The sequence below is a fragment of the Archocentrus centrarchus genome, chromosome 8 (assembly GCF_007364275.1).
Source record: "Archocentrus centrarchus isolate MPI-CPG fArcCen1 chromosome 8, fArcCen1, whole genome shotgun sequence".
NCBI lineage: Eukaryota > Metazoa > Chordata > Actinopteri > Cichliformes > Cichlidae > Archocentrus > Archocentrus centrarchus.
In genome coordinates this window covers 15,813,543-15,833,176 of record NC_044353.1, presented here as the reverse complement: position 1 = coordinate 15,833,176, position 19,634 = coordinate 15,813,543, and the positions used below count along the sequence as shown (strand labels likewise).

Below are 19,634 nucleotides of genomic sequence, written 5' to 3'. Positions count from 1 at the left end.
CAACGACGCGACAGAGAACAAATGAAAACTGAGGGCTTAAATACACAATGGGTAATTAGGGCAAGAGGAAACAGCAGGGAACAACAGGTGAGGCAAATGAAACTAATTACACAGGGGAAGCAAAGCTAAACACAAAGCACAAGGAAATCACATTGGCAAAATAAAACAGGAAGTGATAAACCAAGGAACACGCAGACAAGTCCCAACACTGGGAACATGACAAACATACAGGGAGGACAAACTCAGGAAATAAACTATTAACACAAAACGCTGGGCCAACGGCCCAGGACATGACAGTACCCCCCCCTCAAAGGCCGGCTCCCGACGGCCAAAACCAGAAACAAAACCAGACAAGGGCGGGAGGCGGGGGACCAGGAGGGAGGGCCCGAAACAAAAACAAAGACAGGGAGCAAAACAGAAATCACAGGGCGTGAACAAAACAAATCAAACCCGGACAGGAAGAAAACAAAAACACAGGACCAGAACAAAGGGCGACGGCACAAGGCCGGAGACAGTCCAACAGGGGGCATCAAAATGAGGCAGAGCAGAGGCAACACAGTCCAAACAAGAACAAAACACGGGGACGAGAAGCAAAAAAACAACCGGATGAAACAAAAAGCGACGGCACAAGGCCGGAGAGCTCCAATGTCCAAAACAGGGGGTCGAAACAAGGAACAGTCCAGGAGCTATGACAAAACAAAAACAGCAGGGGAAAAAACAGTCCACAGTTCAGGGGAGTCAGTGGGAAATCCAAAACAAAAAACACACAGTTCAGGAGGCCGCAGAGGCCAAGGGGCCACAAAGCAAAGTCCCAACGAGGGAGGCCGACCGCGCTCCCAGCGGCGGCGGCGGCGAGGACGAGAAGGAATCACTGGAGGCCGACCGCGCTCCCAGCGGCGGCGGCGACGACGAGGAGGAGTCACTGGAGGCCGACCGCGCTCCCCGCGGCGGCGGCGACGACGAGGAGGAGTCACTGGAGGCCGACCGCGCTCCCAGCGGCGGCGGCGACGACGAGGAGGAGTCACTGGAGGCCGACCGCGCTCCCAGCGGCGGCGGCGACGACGAGGAGGAGTCACTGGAGGCCGACCGCGCTCCCAGCGGCGGCGGCGACGACGAGGAGGAGTCACTGGAGGCCGACCGCGCTCCCAGCGGCGGCGGCGACGACGAGGAGGAGTCACTGGAGGCCGACCGCGCTCCCAGCGGCGGCGGCGACGGGGAGCAGGCACCGGAGGCTGACCGTGCTTCCAGCGGCGGCGGCGGAGACGAGGAGAAGACACTGGAGGCCGACCGCGCGGCATGCGGCGGCGACGAGGAGGGGTCACTGGAGGCCGACCGCGCTCCCAGTGGCGGCGGCGACGAGGAGGGGTCACTGGAGGCCGACCGCGCTCCCAGTGGCGGCGGCGACGAGGAGGGGTCACTGGAGGCCGACCGCGCTCCCAGCGGCGGCGGCGACGAGGAGGGGTCACTGGAGGCCGACCGCGCTCCCAGCGGCGGCGGCGACGAGGAGGGGTCACTGGAGGCCGACCGCGGGGCATGCGGCGGCGGCGACGGGGAGCAGACACTGGAGGCCGACCGCGGGGCATGCGGCGGCGGAGAAGGGCGACCCCGGGCTCTGGTGGGGAAACCCTCGGGTGACGTGGAGCGCTCGGACTGAGCGGAGACCCCCACCGGCTCGGACTGAGCGGGACCCCCTGGCTCGGAGCGCGCGGACTGAGCGGAGACCCCCATCGGCTCGGACTGAGCGGGACCCTCTGGCGCGGAGCGCTCGGACTGAGCGGAGACCCCCATCGGCTCGGACTGAGCGGGACCCTCTGGCGCGGAGTGCTCGGACTGAGCGGGACCCCCTGGCTCGGACTGAGCGGAGACCCCCATCGGCTCGGTCTGAGCGGGACCCTCTGGCGCGGAGCGCTCGGACTGAGCGGAGACCCCCACCGGCTCGGACTGAGCGGGACCCCCTGGCTCGGAGCGCTCGGACTGAGCGGAGACCCCCATCGGCTCGGACTGAGCGGGACCCTCGTGCGCGGAGCGCTCGGACTGAGCGGAGACCCCCATCGGCTCGGACTGAGCGGGACCCTCGTGCGCGGAGCGCGCGGACTGAGCGGAGACCCCCATCGGCTCGGTCTGAGCGGGACCCTCTGGCGCGGAGCGCTCGGACTGAGCGGGACCCCCTGGCTCGGACTGAGCGGAGACCCCCATCGGCTCGGAGTGAGCTGAGCCCATGGGCTGAACGGGGCCTACATAGTGAAGCACCGGATGCGTAGGCTGGGACCGCGGAACAGGGCACACTGCTGCTTTATTGAGCAGCAGGGGCTGCTCGAGGAATAGCAGAGGTGCAGGGGACTGCGTGGAAGCAGGCCGGGAGACGACTGGCTGCGTGGAAGCAGGCCGGGAGACGACTGGCTGCGTGGAAGCAGGCCGGGAGACGACTGGCTGCGTGGAAGCAGGCCGGGAGACGACTGGCTGCGTGGAAGCAGGCCGGGAGACGACTGGCTGCGTGGAAGCAGGCCGGGAGACGACTGGCTGCGTGGAAGCAGGCCGGGAGACGACTGGCTGCGTGGAAGCAGGCCGGGAGACGACTGGCTGCGTGGAAGCAGGCCGGGAGACGACTGGCTGCGTGGAATCAGACCGAGAGCTAGGGAGATCTGGCTGCGTGGAAACAGACCGAGAGCTAGGGAGATCTGGCTGCGTGGAAACAGACCGAGAGCTAGGGAGATCTGGCTGCGTGGAAGCAGACCGAGAGCTAGGGAGATCTGGCTGCGTGGAAACAGACCGAGAGCTAGGGAGATCTGGCTGCGTGGAAACAGACCGAGAGCTAGGGAGATCTGGCTGCGTGGAGACAGACCGAGAGCTAGGGAGATCTGGCTGCGTGGAGACAGACCGAGAGCTAGGGAGATCTGGCTGCGTGGAGACAGACCGAGAGCTAGGGAGATCTGGCTGCGTGGAGACAGACCGAGAGCTCGCTGACACTGGGGCCTGAGAGGGAGCTGACACTACTGGAGCTACAGAAGGAGCAGGAGCTGAGGGAACTGGGACCAAAACCGAAGGAACTAAGACAGGGGCTGAGGGAACTGACTGAGAGGGCACCGAAACAGCTGACACTGGGGACCGAGGAAGAGTTACTGGAGCTGACTGAAGGCGAGGGAGAGCGACTGGAGCTAGAGCTGACTGAGACCCTGCTGCTGCAGCTAACACAGAAAACCGATGCGAAGGCTTGGACCTGGTTGCCCCCACCCGCGGAACAGGAACGGGTGCAGAGGTCAGCCCGTCCGTGGCTGCCCCCACCCGCGGAACAGGAACGGGTGCAGAGGTCAGCCCGTCCGTGGCTGCCCCCACCCGCGGAACAGGTACGGGTGCAGAGGTCAGCCCGTCCGTGGCTGCCCCCACCCGCGGAACAGGTACGGGTGCAGCGGTCAGCCCGTCCGTGGCTGCCCCCACCCGCGGAACAGGTACGGGTGCAGGGGGAGCTGGAGCCAAGGGAGCGGGAGCAGGGTGAGCAGAGGGAGCTGGAGCTAACTGAGGGGTCTGAGACTGCGACTGAGGAGGAGCTGGAGCTACAGCTGACTGGGAACACTGCGACTGAGGAGGAGCTGGAGCTACAGCTGACTGGGAACACTGCGACTGAGGAGGAGCTGGAGCTACAGCTGACTGGGAACACTGCGACTGAGGAGGAGCTGGAGCTACAGCTGACTGGGAACACTGCGACTGAGGAGGAGCTGGAGCTACAGCTGACTGGGAACACTGCGACTGAGGAGGAGCTGGAGCTACAGCTGACTGGGAACACTGCGACTGAGGAGGAGCTGGAGCTACAGCTGACTGGGAACACTGCGACTGAGGAGGAGCTGGAGCTACAGCTGACTGGGAACACTGCAACTGAGGAGGAGCTGACACTGGAGGAACTGACACTGGAGGAACTGACAGAGTGCTAGGGTGAACAGACATTAGGGAAACCGACTGAAGGCTAGAGGGGCCTGAGTACGTCAAAACTGGCCGCGTGGAAGCAGGCCGGGAGACAGAAAGAGCAGACTGCGAGCTAGAGAGAGCAGGAGCTAAGGGCGTTAGAGCTGACTGCGAGGAGACTGACTGCGAGGAGACTGACTGCGAGGAGACTGACTGCGAGGAGACTGACTGCGAGGAGACTGACTGCGAGCTAGGGAGAGGAGCTGACTGCGTGGAAGCAGCCTGAGGCACAGCTGACTGGGGAGACTGAGACACAGCTGACACCGGGCACTGAGAATGCGCTGACACTGGGGACTGAGAATGAGCTGACACTGGGGACTGCAGTAGGTGAAGGGTGGAGGTTAAGAACTCCTGCACTAACCCATGCAGAGAGCCAAATAACCAAGGGTAATCATCGACTAGCCCTTGCAGCTGGGCCGTGAGCTGTTGCTGTTCCTGCTCACATGGGTCAGCCAGAAGGTCCATAACCAGTGAATCCACCCAACAGATAATGGTCTGCTTTGCCACCTCAGGGAGGGGAAAGGCAGGGGGGTGACGGGAATAATTGTCCGCAGGCATAGTAGCGTTGAAGCCAGTGTTACTCACGGAAACGGAGGATTGGGTGTGAAGTGGTGAAGCGGTCCGCGGCGTTATACCGCTCGGGTCTCGGGGTGCCTTCCGCCGTTGCTGCCGGGAACTCCCTCTCCTCCGCGGCTGCCGAGGAAGGGAGGGATCAGCGAAAGGGGAGGCAGGTGAGTGACGATGACGGGGACTGTTCAAAGACGCCGGGCCCCCCAGCGCTAGACGAGTGCCGTCGAAAAAATTGGAGCCGGAGGGGGTTTTGTAATGGTCGCGTCGTTCTGTCATGGCCGGGGAGGAAACGGACGAGGAAGGACTCACATGAAGGACTCCAGAAGCAAACATAACTAAAAAGGGGATTTATTTCAACGGGGAAACACAAATACAAAAACCTTGGAAGGGAGGCACAGGGAGACGAAGGGCAGGCACAGGGAACACAGGAACATGCGGGCACAAAACATCAACGACGCGACAGAGAACAAATGAAAACTGAGGGCTTAAATACACAATGGGTAATTAGGGCAAGAGGAAACAGCAGGGAACAACAGGTGAGGCAAATGAAACTAATTACACAGGGGAAGCAAAGCTAAACACAAAGCACAAGGAAATCACATTGGCAAAATAAAACAGGAAGTGATAAACCAAGGAACACGCAGACAAGTCCCAACACTGGGAACATGACAAACATACAGGGAGGACAAACTCAGGAAATAAACTATTAACACAAAACGCTGGGCCAACGGCCCAGGACATGACAGTCTATCATTTGTATGTTACTGGTTATTTGTGTTGTTAAGAGGGAGTGTTGATATATATACATTAAAACCAGCTGCTGTCTGCGGTTGTCTCTGAGGATAATACTATTATAATATAGTACCTTAATACCTTGAACTATTTGTTATTTTTGTGTCATGATCATGGATAAGGGTCAGTGTGGAGAAACAGTAATAAATGTGAGTACAAGTTATAGCAGCGTCTCATCTCAGTCCTGTTTGACTCCCCTGTCTGACTCACACCATTCAGGGGTTGTACACTTCGATTTGTTGGATTCTCCAGGCCTTTTTTCACAGGCTCACATTCATTCAGAGTCTGACTGTCAGCAGCTGTCAAAAAAAAAAAAAAAAGAGAGAAGACTGCCATTTGTTTTAAGTTGGTAATTAAATAAAGACAAACATGAGTTAACAGAAGCATTTCTGCACTGTAGCCCATACTGTTAAAATCAAGACACACAACAAATGAATCAAAGTCCTGATCAGGGTGCAAAAGAAAACTCAACACTTTCTTTGATGTTAATTTTATTATTTAACATAGAGAGGTTCTAGTGATACTTTTGGGTCAAGTTGAAAAGAGTGAGATACAATGGTTTACTAAATTAGCCAAATATAATACATCCTCTTAGTGTTCATATTCATAATTACAGCACACATGTGGTTGTGTGTTGCTAGTTGCTGAGTATTTGTGCAGGTCTGTCAATGGTTTGTATCACTGTGTAGTAACGCACACAGTAATAAACAGCTGCAGGTTTTGTCCTGTTATTGTCACTGTTCCAGCAGAAGTGTCTCTGCTGATGCTGAACTTGTTCTTTAAAGCATTATTTTCATAAATGCTCCCATCACTCGATATGTAGGAAATCCAGTCCACTGGTTTTCCTTCACGCTGTCTGTTCCAACCTGTTCCATAGCTGCTATCAGTCAAAGAATAACCAGAGACCTGACAGGTGATGGTCAAAGACTGTCCAGGCTGCACAACCACTGAGTCTGGCTGGATGAGATTGATACTGTACACACCTGTGGAAGCAGAAATCAGTATCACCTAAATGATTATTGAATTAATAATAAATAAATAAACAAATAAATAAATTATGATTAATATTATTTAGTATTTCTATTATATTTAGCAGTGTGAATCAACCAAAATTTCTCACAGGGTGCAGCAGCCAGCAGCAGGATCACAGCTACAGAGAACATGATTGTTACTGAAGCTGAGCTGATGTGAGCTCTTCTGTCCTCTCACTGATGCAGTCACACACCTGCCAATTATGAGAAACTACTTTATGCTGATCTGAATAGAGGGACTGTGCATTTGCACAGAATCAAATATGAAGGTTCAATGACTGTGACAGATGGACATATGTTCATTTTCTCTATTTCTTTTAGCTTTTTGTTCTTTATTTGATATTATTCTTTCAGTTTTCAGACTTTTCATCTGCAGATACAACTGCTGGTTTTTGTTGTTCCCGGAGATGGTAAAACAGTCTTGACTGTCTGAGACCAGCATTTTATGCCACCACTAGTATTGTCAACCCAGGCAACTCATTCTATTCCAGGAGCCTGTCTGACCCGGGCTATATGATAGCTGCTAAATGCAATTCCAGAGGCTGTACAGGTCAATTTGTGGGACCCTCCAGGCTCTTTGATTGCTGATTGATCATGTTTTTGCTTCACTTTTTCAGTTTTTAAAGGTGTCACAAGAAATTCTTTACCTGCTGTGAGTTTGTAAATCAATGAAAATTAGTACGCTCAACATCTGTGAAGTCACCTGCCCAGAAAATGAAAGAAAGAAAAGAAACTGTCCTGATATCCATCATGGAAAACTGTGAGTTAGTCCCTGTTATTCACCCCTGAGTCACAAGAGAAGATTTAAGACATTCAAGTTTTCCACTGAGGCTTTACAGAATGGATATATTTATTGGGGATTTTTATTATTGATATCTGGACAATGATTTCAAACATGTTATTTTTAAACAGAAATTAGCTGTTGATGCTGTTATGTGGGGATATTCTTCTTTTCTTTTTAGTTTTGTTTTTTAATGATCTCTCAGAGTAAATTTTAAATAGAAAATACATTCTGGAGGATTTTGTACAGCTGTTCAGCTGGCTCAGGTCACTGTGAGTGTCGAGCACAATAATAAACAGCAGAATCTTCACTCTGCAGACTGTTCATCTGCAGAAACACCTGCTGTTTGCTGTTGTCTCTGGAGATGGTAAATCTGCCTCGGACTGACTGAGAATAATAGATGTTAGCACTGTTATAATGGCTTGCAATCCACTCCAGTCCTTTTCCAGGAGCCTGTCTGACCCAGGCTATAAAGTAGTCACTGAATGTGAATCCAGAAGCTGTGCAGGTCAGTGTGTGGGATTCTCCAGGCCTTTTAACCACAGGTTCAGACTGAGTCATTGTCTGACCATCAACACCTGTCAAATCAAAAAGAATACAAGCTCTAATTTTATGCAACACAAGCTCTAATTTTGTGAAAAAAAAAAAAAAAAGAAAAGCGTTACCTGCCCAGCAGAGAGCTAAAAGCAGCAGTCCTGTCTTACAGTCCATCATATCAAACTGTGTCTCCACTGACCTTCATTCTCTCTGCAACCTGATAAATAGAGTGAAAGACATCTCAGTTTTGCATTGGCTCCTCCTCACTGTGTGGACTGAATTGAAATGAGTGTTGACATTGTGTTGAAAAGCACACTGTATAAATAACTTTCTCAGTTATGTCAGCTACAAAACAAATAATCAATGGAGTATCAATGATGCACTGCAACTAATTCAAGAGAGAAAAGTACTGCATGTCTTATAAACCTTTAAGCTGTTCATTTAAAATCTGTAATCATGTTGGCAGAAAACAGAGAATCTCGACAGGCTGGTTTCTCTTTAGATTTCACCAGCATCTCTTTAGTAGCACTTCTCCCTGCCTGTTCTTCTATTTCTTAACAGGTAATTTCAGGAAGCAGATTGCTGCATGATTCATAAGTGGTTTGTAAATATAACATATTTAATTGCTCTAGAATTTCCCAGATTCCCAAGAATTCTGAACAAAATCTGATAAACAATCAAAACACGTAAATATAAATCGGTCAGAAGTGAGCATCACTGACTCATTGTCTCATATCAGACTTGTGTAAAATTTCACAGCCTCCTCCACATGGCACACCTGACATTATGAGTTAAACAGTGATGTGATGACCTATACTCACTAGATGAACACTGGCCACAGTGTTTGAGGTGAATTAGGGATAAAAACGTAAAATACTGCAAAATATTCAATGGTCACATCTGTTTTTTTATTTATTGCTAAGTGTTAATATTATTAAAATATTATAATATAATGTGTACAAAAATTTTTGTATACACAAACAGTAGTTAAAAACACCCCAGGAATACAAGTACTGGCATGTGAATCACTTTTTTGTATATTGGTTATTTTTAGGGCTGCACCTGTCAATCATTTCAATAACCGAGTATTCTATTGATTAACCAAGTGATCAAATAAGAAAAAATGTTGCCTCATTAAAGAACAATAGTTAATAATCAAATGAGAAAAAAAGACAGGACTTTTAAAATGAACATGTTAGAAGTGGCAGCATTTTGTCAAAAGAGCTAAACATTAAGTGTATTTTATGTGCTTAAGATTTTTTTTTAAATGCAACAATAAAGAACTAATAACAAATACAGTAATTTGAAATAAAATAAGGTGTTCTATTACTGCCATTGTGACTAATACATGACATGTATGATTTTAAGTAAGGCATACAAATTAAAATAGCCTTTACTCTGTTTTCTTGCAAGACTTTCTTACTTTAATAGGAGGCAATAGGAGCATACCAACGTTCTCAGGACTGAGTCTTGCCCTGCGATTATATGCAACTTTTCCTACAGTAGTAAACAGACACCCTGTTGGTGTAGATGTTAATAATTTATTTATTTATTTATTTATTTTAAAGCCTGTCATGTCTGGCAGTTTTCGCAATTCGAACGATGATCCGAATGCACTGATGTACCAAACATATTTGCCTTTACAAGAACAGCTCTATACGTTTTCTATAGGCTATTCTTGTTAATGTTTGTATTTTTTATTTTTTTATTTAGTTACTTATGCCAGGCCTGACAGGCAATAAGGAAAGGGATAGAAAAGAGGGATTAAAAATAAAAAAGAGAGAAAAAAAGGGGGGGGCAAAGGAGAGAAAGGAAAGAAAAATACTCGAAGATATACACGCATACACATTCACACATGCATATACATATACACACATACACACAAGTTTGCTGTTTACAGTAATGTGTGTGTATGCGCCTCTTTCATGGAATGTACTCAATGAGGGTAAGAAACTCTCTCTATCTCTCAGAGTAAACTTTCAATAAAAACAACATAACCAACATAGATTCTGGAGGATTTTGTATAGTCGTTCAGCTGACTCAGGTCACTGTGGCTCTCGAGCACAATAATAAACAGCAGAATCTTCAGTCTTCAGGCTGTTCATCTGCAGATACACCTGCTGTATGCTGTTGTCTCTGGAGATGGTAAAGCGGCCTTGGACTGACTGAGAGTAGAATATGCTAGTAACTTGGATAGTGGCAACCCACTCAAGTCCTTTTCCAGGAGCCTGTCTGACCCAATGCATCCAGTAGTCACTGAATGTGAATCCAGAGCCTGTACAGGTCAGTCTGTGAGACTCTCCAGGCCTTTTAACCACTGGTTCAGATTCTGTCAGAGTCTGACCATCAACACCTGTCAAAACAAGACAATAGTTACATGAAATAAGCTGATTAGTTTCTGAAGACATATTTGCCCTTAACTTGAGTGAAATGTCTCACCTGCCCATAAAACCATAAAAAGCAGCAGTCCTGTTCTTACATCCATCATTTTAAACTGTGTGACCGCTCGATGTCAGACATCTGTCAACCCCTGCAGTCACCTCAGTAGCTTTAAGACATACAGAATTTGCATTGACTCCTCCTCACAGATTTTTTTTTGCTCTACAAACACAAAAGTTTTATTAAGTCTTCAACATGAAGAGGTTACCAGAATTAGTTTCCCTCTAAAAGTCCATTTTAAAATGTAGCTACTCACGGTTCCATTATTTTATATTAATAATTGTCTATGTCAGAATTAGAATTCTTTACTATCATTACACTCAGATACAGTTGTATTTCGGTTTCACTCAGTGTAATTAATATCAAATATAAATACTAATAAAATATCAAATATAAAAGTCTTATTTTAAAAAGTCTGACACAGTAAGAAAAGGAAAACGGTTTCATGATAACGGCCTCATGAAGATTTTCATAGTAACATAATCTAAGGATAAAGTGGGTGTGTGAGTGTGAGCATATGTGTGTCACAGATCCATTTATTGTGCAGTGTGTGTATAACCCTTTATAGTCCTGTGTGTTGGTAGTAGAGGGAGGCATATGATGGGCTGGTTCTTTTACAGTGCTTTTCTACTCTATGACACTTTTCTACTCTCGACAACACCACCTGAGGGTATTTCAGGTTGAATGTTATAACACTAAAAGGAAGGCTACACAGGTTTAAAAATACACATACCAGAGAGATGCAGTTTCATAGATGAATATAGCTTTAATAACATTTTTTAACATTAAAACAACAAGAAGCTGTTTAATTAAAACCTTGAATGAAAAGAATTACTGTAGCACACATATATAGGCCTACATGCTGCCCTAACTCAACTGTGATGACACAATTAACTTTGACCCAAACACTCAGGAATGGAGGTGGCAAAGGTAATAGAGATCTTCATTATTGAAATTACAGTGAACTTTTGTAAATGGTATGAGTTAGACAGAATTATTACTTTCACTGGAAAATGTTCAATATTAGTACTTGGTATTATGTTGGCATATTTTATGCAATGTTATGATTTTTTTTTTACACTTTTACTGCTGCATGGACTGCCTCCCCCTACAGCAGTGATCTATGTGAAGAAATTATCAGTGGTCCAAAGGCTCCTCCTCTGGTGAATTGAAGTGTTGAGGCTCTGAGGGGTTTTTGTTAAGGGCTGCTGATGCTTTGTGTTACTGTGGCTGTCGGGCACAGTAATACACAGCAGAGTCTTCAGGCTGCACATTCTGTCCAGTTAATGTCACTGTTTTGCTGGAAGAGTCTGTGGAAATGCTGAACTTGCTTTTAAGTGAATCTTTGTAGTATGTTGTAGATCCAGCTCCCATTCCAATCCATTCCAGTCCTTTCCCTGCAGGCTGTCTGATCCAGTTGGTCCAGTAGCCACTAACAGAATAAGAGACCTGACAGGTGAGGGTCAGACGTTGACCTGGCTGCACAGTCTCAGAGGCCGGCTGGGTCAATTGTTCACACTTCACACCTGTTAAAAGAAATATTTTGTGACAAATTACAGGTTATGTTACAAAACAAGAACTGCAGAAAATTGCACATCTAAAGAGACTCACATCCAGCTGCTAAGAGCAGGAACAGAACTACAGAAAACATGTTTTTTGGTGAAAGTGACATAATGAGATCTCCACACCACAGTCTGCTGTGGAGTTTTATAGCTGAGTAACACAGGAAGTCAGTGAGTTTGCATAGAAAGGCATAAAGCATTGATCAGGGACTGACTGAAGCCTGCTGAAGAAGCTTCCTCTGATGGACAACATGAAACATGTTTAGGAAATTCACATATGGATTCTCATTAGATAATTACTCAACTGTAAGACAAAAATCAAACAGGTGACTTCTGGTTATAGTTACATAATGTGAAACCAACAAATGATTATACTGCATTATATTTTAGAATAATCCCAAGCAATGAAAAAGAAGAGGACTACTAGTGTTATTTATATTAATGTTTTATTAGACTGCTGTGATACACAACAATTTAAACTGTATTCATTAAAGTGATGGTACATTTAGTATATTTTCAAATTATTGAAATTGATATGTTTGTTAATCTTTCTGTATTATGAACACATAAATACAAAACTGTGACTCAAAGAGGGTCATTTAAATAGAGATACTTTCTTAGTTACTTTCTGCATTATACATTTCTATGTGCTGCACACATACATATAAAACTGTGACAGGACAAAAGAAATTCAAATGGTAAATTCAAATACTCTACGCCACCTTTTTGAAATGTGTTTTTGTGAGAAATCATAAGTAACTAACAAAGTAGATGTCAGATGTCTGAATAAATGTTTAAATGATTCCAGGATTCAATAACATTTAGGTAAGATCAGTATTTATGCCACTCGCCTTCCACAGTGATTAAACAGAGACAAAGATGACACAGTTTCACATCTTATTGTGTGATCCTAAATTTTACTAAAATACTTTGAATTAGAAAGTTTGAATTTAATTAGATTTTTTTTTTTTAATGGGAAATGCAGGTATTTTGTAGGTTTAAGATTAAGACCATTATGTCTATTGGATCTATCATATATATATATATATATATATATATATATATATATATATATATATATATATATATATATATATATATATATATATATATATATATATATATATATATGAGTGTGTAATCCAAGACTAAATTAATCATATATGTGGTTTTTCTACAGTGGCAATTTCTGGAAAGAAGTGGCATAGCTAGCAGAGGTTGAGCCTGTGTTCATCCCTGTAATCCACTCCAGAGCTCTCCCTGACCTCTGTCATATCCAGGGAATATTGTAGCTTGTAGGGCTCCCTCTACAGGAGGAATTTGGTATTCAAAAATTCAGTTGCACAGCTTTTAAATATTTTGGCAGGCAGATAACATCAGACGATACCACGAGTAGTCTATTTTTGCTAATATGTCTAATTATCTGTAAATAAGACATAGTATTTCGAAAATGTAGCACTCAGTGTCTTTTCATCACCACTTTATGTACAGTATTGTGCAACTGCTCCCACTGGGATTCACGGTGGAGTTTACCTCCTGTTCTCAGGCTAATACTTTAAAAAGAAGTGATACAGTTACTAATACTTATTGATTTCATTATCTGAGTGGGCATTTTTTGCCCTTAGCTTCCCAATCCTTAGCTAGTCTTCCAGCAGGCATGTTTATGTTGTAGCAAAACGTGTCCTTTACGGCACTGATTGTTTGTTTTATTGTTTTTAAAACTAACCCAACCTGTTCCAAGTCAAAGAATAACCAGATATGCCACAGCTGATGATGAAAGATTTCCCATCATCATCATCATCATCATCATCATCATCATCATCATCATCATCATCATCATCATCATCATCATCATCAGTCTTTCTCTTGTATTAGAGTGAAGCTGATAATCTCACAGGATCCTGTATGTTTGAAATTGAAGTAATCTAGATTTTGAAAAGAACTGTTAATTTTAAAGGATTTAAAAATAACACTAATAACACACTGATAATCAGATCTTGTGATGCATAGATGCTATTAAGGCTTGAAGCTCATTTTCTGAACAGCATTGTATGCTACAAGAGTCAGCAGTAGATTGTTGATGATTTCGCTCTCATGCACTGTTTAATGTAAATAATTATCCAGTGTGATACTTTAAACTGGTTGTAAGATATAAACTGGTGTGTGTAATTGTTAAATTATATCTGATGCTTTATCAGGAGTGAAGCAGTTCTCTAAATTGATGAGACCAATTATGGGAGTGGATCAGATAAGACCTGTAGGATTTTGTACAGCTGCTGAATCAACTTCTCTCACTGTGGATCTCGAGCACAATAATAAACAGCAGAATCTTCAGTCTTCAGGCCGTTCATCTGCAGATACAGCTGCTCTCTGCTGTTGTCTCTGGAGACAGTAAACCTGCCTCGGACTGACTGTGAGTAGTATTTGCTACTACCACCTGCATCAGTAGCAATCCATTCTAGTCCTTTTCCAGGAGCTTGTCTGATCCAGGCCATCCGGTAGCTGCTGAATGACAGTCCAGAGGTTGTGCAGGTCAATTTGTGAGACTCTCCAGGTCGTTTAACTGCTGGTTCAGATTCTGTCAGTGTCTGACTATTAACACCTGTCAAGATAAAAGAGAGAGAAAATCAATAACACGCATGATTTCAAAGCATGGAACAAAATATTTTAACCAAAAAAAAACCCAACTCTTCACCTGCTAAGCAGAGAGTTAAGAGGAGCAGTCCCGTCCAACAGGCCATCATGTTAAGATGAGAGTCCACTGTTCTCTGTCTTCATCTCTGCAGTCAGATATGAAGGTGTAGAAGCTATCAGTGCTTTTGCATTGGCTCCTCCTCTTTGAGGTATGCAACTAGACTGGGCTTAACATTCAGATACTGTGAGGTAAAAACTTTATAATGAAACAGTGAAAGAAAATTAAGGGTTGTTTAAATTATGTTTATGTAAAATGAGTTTCCCAAATTATTTGCTTGAATTCTAGAGAGAAATCAAAGCTTTGAGTATCAAATATTTGCTTTATTGTAGGCTGAAAGGGTAGAACAAAAGTATGTATTATTTTTATTTTTTTAGTGAAAAAACAAACAAACAAACAAAAAAGATCCCCTTTTATATATTTATGTATATAGTGCTTATGTATATGTGTATAGTTTTTTGCTATTTTATTCTATTTTATTTTATTCTATTGAATTTTAGTTTTTAGTTTAGTTATTTGTTCTTACTCATCCTTTTCATTTTTTCTCTGTATTGAGCTGCTGTAATGCACAAATTTCCCCGTCGTGGGATTATTAAAGTTTTATCTTATCTTATCTTTTGACATGATGAATACATTCAGTATTGTAGAATTGTCTTAGACAATTGATCTCTTAATGCAACATGCAGCAAATATCATTTTTACAACTGTATTTGTGGAAATGCTGTAATAATTTGCTGATTTTGTTTATAAGTAAAATTTAGTAGCAAAGCATTTGTTAACAGTCCCACCCTGGGACACAGATTCATGCAGCATAACCCTGTGAAAGTATACTCCTGGTCTCGCTGCTCACACAGCGTGCCAACTTTAGCTTTACAAACTGTGGACAGAAAATTGTTAAATCTGCTCAGTTGTAGCTGCACATTCTACTCTCATCACCACACGTTCACACAAATGTCTGAGGAAGCTGAAAACAGACACCAGGTTGGAGCCAGTCTGGGCATGCCTCAGACTTTAAAAAGGAGAGGGACAAATTTACATTTTTTTTATTACACCTTCTACAATTTAAAAAGAAAATGACTTGAATAGAATTGAATACTATGATAATCCTAAATTATTTATGCATAAAGTTTGTGTTTTAATTGCTGAACGGACTGCATCTCCATTTACCAGTGAACTGATTTTGAAAAAATTTGTGGTCTTAGGGCGCCTCCTCTGGTGGGTTTGTATTACAGGGGTTAGTGCTTTGAGGGGTTTTTGTTAAGGGCTGTTGGTGCTTTGTGTTACTGTGGCTCTCGGGCACAGTAATACACAGCAGAGTCTTCAGGCTGCACATTCTGTCCAGTTAAAGTCACTGTGTTGCTGGAAGAGTCTGTGGAAATGCTGAACTTGCTTTTAAGTGAATCTTTGTAGTATGTTGTAGATCTAGCAGATGCCATTCCAATCCATTCCAGTCCTTTCCCTGCAGGCTGTCTGATCCAGTTGGTCCAGTAGCCACTAACAGAATAAGAGACCTGACAGGTGAGGGTCAGACGTTGACCCGGCTGCACAGTCTCAGAGGCCGGCTGGGTCAATTGTTCACACTTCACACCTGTTAAAAGAAATATTTTGTGACAAATTACAGGTTATGTTACAAAACAAGAACTGATGAATACTGCACATCTAAAGAGACTCACATCCAGCTGCTAAGAGCAGGAACAGAACTACAGCAAACATGTTTTTTGGTGAAAGTGACATAATGAGATCTCCACACCACAGTCTGCTGTGGAGTTTTATAGCTGAGTAACACAGGAAGTCAGTGAGTTTGCATAGAAAGGCATAAAGCATTGATCAGGGACTGACTGAAGACTGCTGAAGAAGCTTCCTCTGATGGACAACATTAAACATGTTTGGGAAATTCACATATGAGATTCTAAGTAGATAATTACTCAACTGTAAGACAAAAATCAAACAGGTGTCTTCTGGTTGTAGTTACATATTATAACAGTTGATTATACTGCATTATATTTTAGAACAATCCCAAGCAATGAGGTAGAAGAAGACCACTAATGTTATATATATTAACGTTATATTAGACTGCTGTGATACACAACAATGTACACTGTATTCAATAAAGTGACAGTACATTTGGTTTATTTTCACATCATTGAAACTCCTGTATTATATCTATTTATGTGCTCCAGGCATTAATATAAAACTGTGACTCAAAGAAAGTCATTTAAATAGAGTAAAGGTTTTCTGTGACTAGTTTTAAAATCACACAGAAGAGCAGAAAAAGAAATTCAAATGGTAGAGACATACTCTCCTCCAACTTTTTGAAATGTGTTTTTGTGAGAAAGAGCAAGTAAATAATCAAGTAGATGTCAGATGTCTGGATCAACCTTTAAATGAGGATTCAGTAACATTTAGGTAAGATCAGTGTTTATGCCACTCGACTCCCGCAGTGATTAAACAGAGACAGAGATGACACTGGTTCAAATCTTATTGCGTGACCTACTTTAAATTTTAATAGAATCATTCAAACTTTTTTTTTTCTAAAGAAAGTTCACATTTCTACTTTGTCTGGTTCTCCATATCCAGGGGTGTGTGGTTAAAAGGGGAAATGCAGGTATTTTGAAATTAATATTGTCTATGGGGTTTATCTTATATATGAGTGTGGAATCCATCCAGATTAAATGAATCAAGTATGTTGTGGCAATTTCTGAAAAGAACTGTCAGAGAATTAGCCTGCATTCATCCACCCAATCCACTCCAGAGCTCTCCCCAACCTCTGTCATATCCAGGGAATATTGTAGCTTGTAGGCTATAATCACCTATGAAATCTGAAAATGAAAAGCTTTGGAGTCTATGGCAGCTCAAAGAAATATACTTTGAGTTTTCAGGCCTGTCCTTATGACCCTGTGTATTCAGTCATTTATAGGATGTTAAATGAGAGGCTGTAAAAGTCAACACGTGTGACTCTCCAGGAGGACATTCCAGTTCCTGTTTCTCTTAAAAAAGAGCATCACTTTCTCTCAGGAAAACTGCTCTCAGGTCATTTCAATTTCTCATGTTGAACCAAAGCTTAAAAATATTTTTGGATTCTGAGTATCCAGCCAAAGAAGTTACTTATGAACATTTTAGAGCTTGATTTTCTTTTTGGAAAAGTCCATCTAATATATAAGGTTTGTATCGTGGCTGTTTGTTGACATAAGTTGATAGCTGAAGTGGCAATGTAGTCACATCTTCACTGATGCTGCTCCAGTCCTTACCTTAGAAACAAACAGAATAAAGTTCAGGAAATCCTATTTTCCCTACTTTAGAGTTACAGTTTTTGTATTTTTAAAAGTGTGCAAAATGTTCTGTAACAAATAAAATGAAAATATGTTTAAATGAGATCTTTTTATAAGGGAGCGAAAAGAGCTCCCTCTGTGGGAGCAACTCAGACACATTATTATTTTAGAAAACAGCTTACAATATTATGACATCATGATTTTTCCTATTATGTCTGATAATCTGTACATAAGACACAGACAGTATTTCTGAAAAAAAGTATTTTCTTTGCCAATTTTTGTGTTTTGTAACTGTGAATTTTAACTTCTGTTCTGAAATAAATACTTTCAAAAGAATATTGATGCATTTTATGCTAAAAAAAAAAAAAAGGTTTACATCATCGCAGTTAAGAAATAACTTGTCTTATTTTAGATTCATGTTTTGCATCAAATTTGAACTTCACAATCAGTCAGAGAGGGGAAAGGTTGTCCTCAGCCTCCAGACTCTTAATTAGTGTTCAGCAAACATTTCCATTGTGTTAAAGTGATCTCACTCATGTTCTCACAGGATCAGATCCTTTGAAATGAAGCTCAGAAAAGGTCTTCTGTCCTCTCACTGACTTCACAGCCTTATGAATCATATTTGCTGTATAAATATTTACTGTAAACTGTTAATGATTTTATTTGGAAACATCTCTATCATCTTAGTTATTTTAGATCATGGCTGCCATTAAGCTCTGAAGGTCTTTCAGTGAATAAGGTATTTATTCTAAATTTGTACATTTAAAGATGAAACCTGATTAAATCAGTTGTCACAGAACCAGCAGTTTATTTTTGCTAATACCTTTTTTCATACACTCTTCAGTTAGCTTTAGTTTTGTTGGGCAGAAAACTACACAGAGTATGGCACCAGGTACTCTCACTTCCTCCCACAGCCCAAAGATACGTTTGTTAGGTTCATTGTTTTCTTTCTCTCTGTTTCAGCCCTCTTATTGACTCATGAGCTCATCAGGATATCTGCCCCTCAGATGTAAGTGAATAGATTATTTACAATAATTATCTCACTGATGTTTAAATGCTTATCATTTTTACTGTTATTGATCATCTTACTTTAAGAGTAATAATTAATCCATCCATCCATCCATCCACCAGCTGTCATAGGGTGAGAGGCAGGGTACACCCAGGTACAGGCTACAGTGATATTAAATAAAATAATGCTAAAATTATGTTTAAATTAAAATGGAATACAATTTATGATACAATAAAATAGCAAGAGAGAGACAGAACTATATAGGATTTTGTACAGCTGTTGAAAGGGGTTCAGTCACTGTGGCTCTCGAGCACAATAATAAACAGCAGAGTCTTCAGTCTTCAGACTGTTCATCTGCAGATACAGCTGCTGTCTGTTGTTGTCTCTGGAGATGGTAAACCGGCCTTGAAATGACTGAGAGTAGTAGGTGGTGCGCCCATTGCTGCTAATATAAGTAATCCACTCCAGTCCTTTTCCAGGAGCCTGTCTGATCCAGTGCATCTCATAAAAGCTTCATCTGCCCAGTAGACAGTTAAAAGAAGGAGTCTTGTCCTGTAGTCCAAGTTAAACTATTTTCTGCCAACCTCTCTGTTGTGATTTATCAGGGGATACCTGAACTCCACTGATCTTAGTTGCTGTTCTCAATGAATGTGCATGATTCATTTTAGTTTGTCATGTTCTCAGAGGTCTGATGAAACAGTGGCTCTCGTCATAGGAAGAGCTGAGTGTTTAAGGGCAAAAGATAAGATAAAGTCTTTATTAATCTCAAAAGAAATTCTTGTACCTTTTACAGTCCAATAAAAAATAGAAAGGTGGACGGTCTAAAAAGGTTGGGATTCATTTACTGAATTTCTCTCTACAGCATGATGCTGTAATCTGTCATGTTTATATTACTTATAATTGCAACCGTGACATGTTTCAGTGTACAGACTTTATATTCAAATATTCAAAAAATTTTATTGTCATTCTTCTCGTGTAAAATATGATAGGAACAA

At 43.0% G+C, this 19,634-nt stretch overlaps 1 protein-coding gene and 2 gene segments (V, D, J or C); all 3 read right to left on the bottom strand.

Moving 5' to 3' along the window:
• LOC115783986 (serine/threonine-protein kinase pim-1-like) overlaps positions 1-19,634 on the bottom strand; it is a 1,015,907-nt gene that overhangs the window by 21,863 nt on the left and 974,410 nt on the right. The gene's annotated exons all lie outside the window — the stretch shown is intronic.
• On the bottom strand, positions 11,287-11,772 carry LOC115784015 (Ig heavy chain V region 5A-like). The segment is given in 2 exon segments: positions 11,287-11,633; positions 11,719-11,772. Coding segments are annotated over 2 exon segments (345 nt in total).
• LOC115784010 (Ig heavy chain V region 5A-like) lies at positions 15,642-16,088 on the bottom strand. The segment is given in 2 exon segments: positions 15,642-15,949; positions 16,035-16,088. Coding segments are annotated over 2 exon segments (348 nt in total).